At 40.1% G+C, this 10717-nt stretch overlaps 1 protein-coding gene across 1 annotated transcript; it reads right to left on the reverse strand.

The window, feature by feature from the left end:
* Window positions 1-6449: 6449 nt before the first annotated feature.
* LOC138955535 (glypican-6-like) lies at window positions 6450-7115 on the reverse strand (the record flags this gene model as incomplete). The annotated part of the gene is given in 1 exon segment (XM_070327122.1): window positions 6450-7115. A coding segment is annotated over 1 exon segment (339 nt), but the record flags the coding sequence as incomplete, so codon positions are not given.
* Between the last annotated feature and the right edge of the window lie 3602 nt (window positions 7116-10717).

Genomic DNA, 10717 nt, shown 5'->3' on the forward strand with positions numbered 1-10717 from the left:
AAACACACAATGGATTACCTAAAATATTGTTTAAGTCACATTGGGTTCATATAATTTTGTGATCAAAATAGCAACCAAAGTAGATTCATAGCCATGTTTTGTTTGGGAACTGCATGTGACTTTGTGAGACTTGCAAACCCATTTTGAAGATTGTAGAAACTAAAACTAGTCAAGGCAAACCCTCCCCTAACATTATCGTCATGGAGCTATAGCACTGACCATCGAATATGATAACTTTGGATCCTCTCACATTTTGCCGGCCACACACAACTTCACAAGCCTACACTTATTACTTACAACCAAAGTGTGAACGTTTGATGATAAAAACGTACACAAGACACATTGCCTCAGCAGTTGGTTAATATCTTTAACCAAATCACAAACTTTGCTGAACACAAAAATCTGCAAACACCAAACTATGCCTTGAATGAAACACACCTGGTCCTACCTTGCAAAAGAATTGACAAATAATCATCTGGAAATCCTCAATCAAAACAGAACTGTCCTATCAACTCAAATATTTAAAGAAACTAAAAATCCTCAAGCCCTTTACTACTGTCTGTAAACGAAAATCTGTACTGGCTTTGGCAAACATACAGCTGACATTGTCTTGTGCACATGGGTTTGAATGATATCCACACAAGACCAAAGTGCAAAGACAACATGTGTCTAGTCCACATGACACTCCGTTATGTCAGACCATGATAATAATATATATGTACAGGTTGCAGTCCACCTCCCTTTGTTGTTTGAATTATATTCATGTCAAACATGTACACAACAACAACAAACGTGACAACAGAACAGTCAACACAAGATCTACAGATAGACACAAACAAGTCGCTGTACAAATGTGCAAACAATTTCATTTTCGTTAAAACGTTCTTTTTAAAAAGCCATTTTGTTACCAGAGTAGAAAAGCCCACCATTTTATAGAAAATGGGACTTCTCTTTGCTGAAAAATGTAAGTATCCAGGATATTCCTTTACCTAAACACCAACAAAATAAAGACAGGTACGGAAAGGAGTTGGTAGATGGGGGAGGGTGGGGGGGGGGGTGGGGGGGGTGGGTAGGGAGGAGAAGATTAGAGTGCACATACAGTCACATAGTGGGAACTGTAGTTATATACTTTCTACAAGCACACTCACACAGACACAAAATCATCTCAATCATTTGTGTACAAATCTCCGCACCATTCAGACAAGTACTCGTACAAATATATATAGATAGATGTATATATATATATATGTTAGATAACAAGTTTAGCATCAAAATGCACGTCTCCATAATAGACTTAGAACAGGCCAGGTAGCTTCTGGGGATCCTGTTTTTCGTTTGTATACACATCATCATCAATTACAAAAAACTATACACAAACATCATCAGTACAGGTTAATAAAAAAAACACTTCACAAATCATGGATCAACTAAACACACTCAAAGAACCAATCAAATTAACACCACAAGCAGTGAAAGCAATACTGAGATACAAGAAGTCAAAGGTCAGTAAGTAGAGAGTTCAATGGGGATCCTGTCGATGCAGCTTCCCTTCAAATCAGATACAACACACAACCTTCATTTGCAATTCTTTATGCCAATTATGGGAGACTGCAAGTTTCCAGTACAAAGGACTTAACATTTCTTACATACTGCTTGACTAAAATCTTTACAAAAATTGACTATATTCTATACAAGAAACACTTAACAAGGGTAAAAGGAGAAACAGAATCCGTTAGTCGCCTCTTACGACATGCTGGGGAGCATCGGGTAAATTCTTCCCCCTAACCCGCGGGGGGTTTCATTTGCAATGAAGAAAAGACATTTCACTTAATCTTTAACTGCAAAGAATACAAGGAGAGTCAGACCAGTGATTTCTGCTGTTCAGGGGTATATAATCATGAGAAAAATAATTGCCTGGCTAAAAAAAATTAATAATAACTGAATAAATAAAACCAGATCCCCACTAAACTTGTTAAAATCAAAGAAAATCAAGAAAGAAACAAACTGCTGAGATGTACTTTGTGCTCAGGATGGTCAAGTTTCTCTGTGATTTTTCATTTGGGCATTCCTACTGCCACTGTCTCAAAATATTAATGAGCAAAAAACTGAACACAACCCAAGAGCATCAACTGTGCTGCAAGATTCGGTTTGACACTAGCCAGCTTGTCATAAAACATTTCTACAACCAGAAGGATAAAGTAAAAAAGACAAGAAAAACAAGACAAAAATTGGGCTAAACCAAAAGTTATCACACATACATTTTGCCAACATTTGGCCACAACTTACAAGAGAAGTTCTCGGTCCTCAACTATCAAGAATGAAATAAATGTGGATATATCAAAATGCTACTTTCTACTTGCCAAAAATAAATAAATAAAAGCTTTTAAAATCATAAAAAAAAAGATTCTCTGAGGTAGATGCTTTCCCTACAAATAAAATTGTGTAGCAATGGTGCTCATTTCCCTGTTCCTTTTACACACAAAAAAAATTTAAAAATTAAGCAAGATTACAATTAATTCTCTCCACAGGTACTCTAAAACTAGGTTTTTTTTAAGTATTATTATTAAACGTTTTCCTACTAAACTAGCTATAAACAATACATACAAAAATGGAAAAAAAACTAAATCAATGCAAATATTCCAAAACGGACTTTTCTCATCCTCTCTAAGATTTTTGGTTGTATGTAAAGTGCAAATGACACAAGAAAACAATACAACAACAACAACAAAAAAATACCAACAATCTCAAAAATTTACTGGCAAAATTCTGTTATTTTGTGTGTGAACAAAATGTGAAAGGAAAAACACACCCTATCAGCACCTACACAGGATTAGTTTGTTTGGCAGTAAAACTCAGTACACCTCTCTCCCTCCCTGAAGCAGCGTATCCATGACAATATCAACCTGACAGCGACACAGCGCAACATACCCTGATTGTCATAAAACAAAGTTCTCATGAGAAAAAAAAAAAAAAGAAATGACACAAAACACATGGTATTTTGTAACATAAATCACTTCACTGACTCTGTAGCGTCCACAGCACTCTAAATACGTAAGTATAACAAAATAAAAAATAATAATAATAATTAAAAGAATAAATGAATAAACTAAAAATTACATTAAAAAAAAACACCATATTTTAATTTTTTATTTTTTTTATTAATAAATGGCTAAATGCAGAAACTGATTTCCTACAACAGTTCAGTGGCTAAAAAAAATTACAAACAAGCACACATTAAAACCCTGATTTTACATACTACCCAATAGGCTTTGTCGCAGTGAACCGTTGTATCATTTCAAAGAACCCCCTGTTGACTACAGAAACCTTGGAAACATTTTTGACACAGAAACCATTAGATCAAAATAAAAAGACCAACACAGAACAAACACTAACATACTGCATATGGATACAGGTACTAAGTCGTGTATGAACAGATACACCTTAATATACCCATTATAAATTAGCCAGCAAACCAAGACAGAATGACAGAAATGCAGTGTGCATGCAAGGCACACACACACACAAACACATGCGCACACACAAACACACACACACAAACTCTTAGAAGTTGGGAGGGATTGGAGAGAAGACTACAGACACTTGCTGACATACAAAAGGGTTGTCGGTACAAAACGCAGCCGTCAAAGTTTGTAACACTGTATCTTTCACACAGACACAGGCACGTCCAACTTGCAAAGTTTCTGTTTGCACGTCCAACTTGCAAAGTTTCTGTTTGCACGTCCAACTTGCAACGTTTCTGTTTGCACGTCCAACTTGCAACGTTTCTGTTTGCACGTCCAACTTGCAACGTTTCTGTTTGCACGTCCAACTTGCAACGTTTCTGTTTGCACGTCCAACTTGCAACGTTTCTGTTTGCACGTCCAATTTGCAACGTTTCTGTTTGCACGTCCAACTTGCAACGTTTCTGTTTGCACGTCCAACTTGCAACGTTTCTGTTTGCACGTTCAACTTGCAACGTTTCTGTTTGCACGTTCAACTTGCAACGTTTCTGTTTGCACGTCCAACTTGCAACGTTTCTGTTTGCACGTCCAACTTGCAACGTTTCTGTTTGCACGTCCAACTTGCAACGTTTCTGTTTGCACGTCCAACTTGCAACGTTTCTGTTTGCACGTCCAACTTGCAACGTTTCTGTTTGCACGTCCAACTTGCAACGTTTCTTTTCCTCTCCCATGATATCAAGTGCTGACTTTCTTCAACGTTTGAACACCAGATTCCTCACTCACTCTCATTTTTGTCTCCAATTCTTTGGCTACACAGTCAGTTGTACAGTAGAACCAGCCTTTTAGGACCCCCAAGACCTTCCCTCCCTTTCAAAACCCCGTTTTCTCAGATTTTCTGTTCATAAAGTCTGTACATTTACCAGGTTTTAAAACCTGATTTTCTCAAATTATTTTGAGGTCTTAAAAGGGGGACCTGTCTTAAAATGGGGGTTCCACTGTACTACATACAATATCAAGTCTGGCTGATTCAACATTTTCGTTTAGAGTTGAAATCAACAATTCAGATGACTGATCCAACCTTACAATTAACAATACAGTCAAATACAACTTTTTCTGCACCAACAATCATTGAAGTCAAGGTTTTCCTGCCTCTATTTTCAATCAATCCCATCCCAAGTTTGCTTTCTCCTTTCTTTGCATAAAACAAATCTTTAATTACAAAAAAATGCAATCACAAAGATATGGCTCGAACAGCAGTTTAGTTAAGAACCAGTACGAATTACTTAATAATGATCAGTACATTTAACCTTACATAAAAAGACCCTGGTTCAGAGCATGAGTTCTTGAGAATCAGAGAATATCTGTTCCTGATTTTCCTTTCTTAAACACAATCTAAACAAAATAACTGATGCCAACTGTTGACACAGCAAGGCTGCTTCTATAACAATCCTACAGGCAGGGTGCCATCTTAAAAAAATAATTAAAAAAAAGAAGAAAAAAGAAAGAAGCTCTTAGGATCCAGCATAGATTCTTATTCACAACTTATACACAAAGGTCTTTCTCAGGACATGTTCAATATAAACATCATCTGTGACTGGGAGACATGTACATTCTCTGCATCACGCTCATACAGACAATTAAGTCCATCATCATTCATACACTCTGCTGTTCAGTTGTTCTCTTTCCATGCAACACTTTTTGTCAAAGTCCATCATATCTCTTGTTACAACATCTGCTGTCAACTGTTAAGCCAGGCTTGGCACAGAATAACTCCAAAGCCTTGCACAGAATAACTCCAAAGCCCTACACAGAACTCTCAAAAGCCCTACACAGAACTCTCAAAAGCCCTGCACAGAATAACTCTCCTAAATCACATTCTCAGAAGTGTTTGCCATATCCCACTGTCTTTTCCATGAACAGACATGGAGTAAGTTCTGCTCAAATCTCCCACAGAATCAGGCTGTATTCACCTCATCAATCTCCCACAGAATCAGGCTGTATTCACCTCCATCAGTTCCAGACCCTCAGCCTTCACAACGCTGTTTCTACATGCAAAGTACGGCACATTTTATTCAACAAAGTCCCCTCCATCAGCGACCAGACAATATCCAATTATCTCTTCCACAGATTGAATGCCTCCAAAGCGACTTTGGTACTGCTGACAAAGTTAGGCCTCTGGCAATCTTCCCTGTGAAGTGACCGTGACCTGCCCAGATCACCTGGCAGTGACGAGTGACAGACAGCTGCCATGATAAAGGACATGTCACTGCATCTTGATCATGGCTGTCACACACATTACACGTCAAGCAACACCAACTCTCTAGCCTTCCCAAGTCGCTCAATTCAACCCCAGTCCCCGGTCAAAGTCTTGAATATCACTTTAAATTCAACGAAACTGATCATTATTCTGACTTGCCTTGTCGGCCATGCAAAATGCTAGGAGATTCTCAATCCCTGTGTCGTCTATCAAGCTGACTGTTGTCAGTTCTAGTAGCTAATTGTCAAGTTTTGACTGTTGCTGCAATTCAATTCAATCTTTTCTGCTGGCAAAATCATGAAAATCACATAAAATTCAATGAGATTGAATACTTCTTTTGTTGGCTAGCTTTCAAGTGTCTGACTTCTGCTTTCTCTTCAATGAAATTCCACTCCTGACTGCTGGCTAAATCACTTTAAATTCATCAAAATTCCATCTTTCTCGTGCTGGCTACGAAATGCTGGCAAGTCGAGCACCAACTGGCAGCTAGTTTGAGGCACATGGTGAAAAAAGTTGTCATCATTATTTTGACGTAGCATCAAAAGCGGAGAAGACAGAGTGAAATAAAACAACCTGAATCGATTTGTATTGCTTTTCCTTGTTTTTCGTGTTGCCTGATTTGAGAAAGGTTTACGTTGATTTTGTCAGCAGTCATGCATGGCTGGGTAGTAGTCATGTTCATGTTCAGTTAGGCGTGACATGTCTCATCCACAGGCAGTGACTTTGTTTAAAAAAAAAAATCATCACACAGGTCAGACAAGACACTGACCAGGCACCAGCCTCGGCAAGCTCTGCTGGTGGGGGTGGTCAAAGTGTTGTTGTATGGCACCCTCTGGACGGTGCCAGAAACTCATTCACGTCTCACATTGTTCGTGTTAGTTAGTTGCCATACAGGGGTAATAGCTCTGAGAGTTTAAGGTCGTTCCAGCGCTCGAGGAAGTCCAATGTCTAGTTGCCTGATAGGTAAAGTGCGGTGTCGGTGTGTGTTTAATATATAAAACTCTTATTTTTGCTCTCGTTTTTGCTTTGTAAAGTTCAGTTTCTCACCAAGCACTTGGTCAAAACACGGCACCTCTGTGCACAAGTCCGACCAACACTGCCACACACGCCACCAAGGTCCACGACGCTGTGTGTACCACTGAACCACCTGCCTTGTTGTCTCTGGGACCTGGTTTGCGTGTTCCGCCACTGCCGGACCCAGGCTTGCTGTCCGGACTGCCGGGTTTGTTGTCTGGTCTGACCGGCATGGTTTTGTCCGGGTGGATGTTAGTGACCACAGGTTGGTTGTCGATGTCAACAATTCCGGCTTCGTTGTCTTCCGTCATGTAGCCGCTTCCAGAGCCGCTTCCGCCTCCCATGTCTCCGCTGCCTGAGCCACTCATTCCCTCGATTTCTGTTGACAGTAAAGTATGGTTAGCCAAATGTGTCAAAAATGTTGTACAACTTTTAATTTAGAATTTATTGTTGATAGATGAGGGAACATGTAGCTTAAAGAGTTTCTTTGATCTTCAAATTTTGTCTAGTTCAATGACAACAATTTCTTAGTTTTGAAAGAAACTACACTTTGATTTAGTTTTCGATTTTTGAAGAAGGAAAAGCCTGTAAGTTTATTCTGTAACATTTTCTCTTCCATCTGAAAGGGGCATTGAGGGGGTTAGGTGGAAGAATTTACCCGATGCTCCCCAGCATGTCGTAAGAGGCGACTAACAGATTCTGTTTCTCCTTTTACCCTTGTTAAGTGTTTCTTGTATAGAATATAGTCCATTTTTGTAAAGATTTTAGTCAAGCAGTATGTAAGAAATGTTAAGTCCTTTGTACTGGAAACTTGCATTCTCCAAGTAAGGTAATATATTGTACTACGTTGCAAGCCCCTGGAGCAAATTTTTGATTAGTGCTTTTGTGAACAAGAAACAATTGACAAGTGGCTCTATCCCCTCTCCCCCCTTTCCCCGTCGCGATATAACCTTCGTGGTTGAAAACGACGTTAAACACCAAATAAAGAAGAAAGAAAGGCATTGAGGAAACGCTTTTAACGGTGTGATGGGAGACAACTTTGGACAATGCTAGTACACAAGCACAGAAAGGTAGTGTTGCCTCCCCTGTCCTGCAAGGTCTGCTACTTTTCTCTCTTGTCTGGGCTTTTACACTGGCTGCCCTACCAGCTTCATCTTCACTGCTCTTCATTCTTGCTTTCTTTATAAAAATTGTGTCAGACATCCACCAATTCATGGGGAGCTTGGAGTGGGCGGTGAGAATGGAGGGGGGGGAAGAGAGAGAGAGAGAGAGAGACAGAGAGAGAGAGAGAGAGAGAGAGAGAGAGAGAGAGAGAGAGAGACAGACAGAGAGAGAGAGACAGACAGAGACAGACATACAGAGACAGACAGACAGAGACAGACAGACAGACATACATACAGAGACAGACAGAAAGACAGAAAAGCAAGTAGAAAGACAAAGATAGACTGGAGGGGTAACAATCTCAAGCTCCCCAGCCAAACTCAAACTTGATGACGGGAGGCAAGCTCTGAAAGATGGCATTTTCAAAATGACAGCAACGAAAAAGCAGGATCAATATCATTGCCAATGTGGCATGACATTTTTCACATTTCATCTCCATCTCTGCCTTTCAACCCACGTCCGCCTTTTATCTCCCCCCCCCCCCCCCCCCCTTCCTGTCCACTCCCTCTCTCTCTGTCCCTGTCCTGTTCCTTCTGCCGCTTTTTTTTTGCTGGTCATCTTCTGTTTCTTATGGAATCTTCTCTTTGTGTCTTTGTGTCTGTCTCTCCCTTCCTCATCCTTTTCCCCCTTTCTCCCTTTCTTGCAGTCAACTATACTGCTGCTCTTCCGCTTTTCGTGCCTGTCTCCTTTTTTTTCATAAACCATTTTCTTTTTAGCTGCTTCTTCCTCTCACTTCTGCCATGCTCACTCCCTTTTTCCTTCACTCTCTCTCTCTCTCTCTCTCTCTCTCTCTCTCTCTCTCTCTCTCTCTCTCTCTCTCTCTCTCTCTCTCTCTCTCTCTCTCTCTCTCTCTCTCTCTCTCTCTCTCTCTCTCTCTCTCTCTCTCTCTCTCTCTCTCTCTCTCACAACCCTTCATAAGGGGCAATGGCCTAATGAAACAAGTCGCGTGAGGCGAAATTACTACATTTAGTCAGAGACTGTATACTCTATAGTCTCTAGTCAAGCTGTCGAACTCACGGAATGAAACTGAACGCACTGTATTTCTTTTCTCCAAGACAGTAGGCCTACAGCTTCGTCAATCCCCGCGAGAAGGAAATCGCTCACCTCCCACGTGCAAAACGCAGTGATATGCACACGCCAGAATAGCGCGGTAGCGTATTGTGCTACGCAGGAAAGCGCGCTTTTCTGTATTCGTGTTAACTTTCTGACCTTGTTTTGAATACAACCTATCATATCTATTATGTTTTTGGAATCAGGAAATGATAAAGAATGAGATGAAATCATTTTTGGATTGATTTCTTAAATTCTAATCGTAAGACTAATTAATCTATTTTCGTTAATTGTGATCACATTTTAAGAGTAAACAGAACATATGTATATATTTTTAGATACAGAATGTCATGAAGAATACGATGCAATCAATTTTTAACTTGTTTGCGAAAAATCGATTTTAATGACAACTTTAATGAGCAAACTCATTTATTAATTTGTAAGTCTCCAAGCTGAAATGCAATACCAAAGTCCGGGCGTCGTCGAAGATTACTTGACCAAAATTTCAACCAATTTGGTTTAAAAATGAGAGCGTGACAGTGCCGCCTCAACTTTCACGAAAAGCCGGATATGACGTCATCAAAGACATTTATCAAAAAAATGAAAAAAACGTCAGGGGATATCATACCCAGGAACTCCCATGTAAAATTTCATGAAGATCGGTCTAGTAATTTTCTCTAAATCGCTCTACACACACACACACATACACCACACCCTCGTCTCGATTCCCCGCTCTACGTAAAAACTGTCTACGTGTCTCTCAAGCAAGTGGTATATCCCAGTTCTTGAAAGCATAATATTCGTGATAGCTATTCTTTTAAAATGAAGTTGAGAGTACTGCAGACTCATATTTGCGATCACAAACAACAGCCTTCCACACTAAGACAATTCTTTTGTAAGCTACTAAATAAAACTGACGATTGATTGACATCATATATATTCCATAGTTAAATGAAAGCACCATCACGCGACAAATAGCACAACGTGGTGCAAGACAAACATTTGTTTAGTGTATCAAGAGCCTATGCTATGCTTCATCAATGAACTTTTTTGTCAAAAAGACCACCCCCACATACACACACGTGCCAATGCCCATCTTCAAACCTCTTCGTCTCCCCCTCCCCCACGACCCCTCCCCCCCCCCCCCTCCCTGGAATCCTTCCCTTTCTCGTGACAGCAGTACCAGCCTAGTTTTGAAGAAAACATGAGGCGTGAGGTTACCATGGGAACATGACTCATTGCTGACACCTTCTTTTAGGAATTGAGCATTTCACTGGGAGACAATGTCTTTTTTGTGCTCTTGGATATTGCTTTCTGGCTTTTCCTTTTCTTACCGATGACAGCGCGGAAGATGTTCACTGCCGTTTGTTTTTCTTTCTGTATGGTGGACGTGAATGTGATTGATTTTCTGAATTTAAAGCTTCTTTATAAGAAAGAGCACTGAAACAAACTCGCATACACGATCATGTTGACACCACCATATCTGCCCAGCCTTTTTCAAGGAAGGAGAGCATCATTTCACGTAAGCCTGTCATTAATTAGGAGAAGTCTACTTTGCAAAGTCTTTTTCACGAAGCTCGCTGCTCAAAGCTTTGGCACTGATTTATTGTTATAAAAAGACTGTGCGAAATCTTCGAGAAGTCAATTTCATTTTTTCTTCATTTTCATTACTTTATTGTCCCATCGCTGGGAAATTCGGGTCGCTTCCTCCCAGTGGAAAGCTAGCAGCAACGGAGTCGCGCTACCCAGGTGTCTGCGTGTTTAGGTGTATTCA

The sequence above is a fragment of the Littorina saxatilis genome, unplaced genomic scaffold (assembly GCF_037325665.1).
Source record: "Littorina saxatilis isolate snail1 unplaced genomic scaffold, US_GU_Lsax_2.0 scaffold_770, whole genome shotgun sequence".
NCBI classification, from domain to species: Eukaryota; Metazoa; Mollusca; class Gastropoda; order Littorinimorpha; family Littorinidae; genus Littorina; species Littorina saxatilis.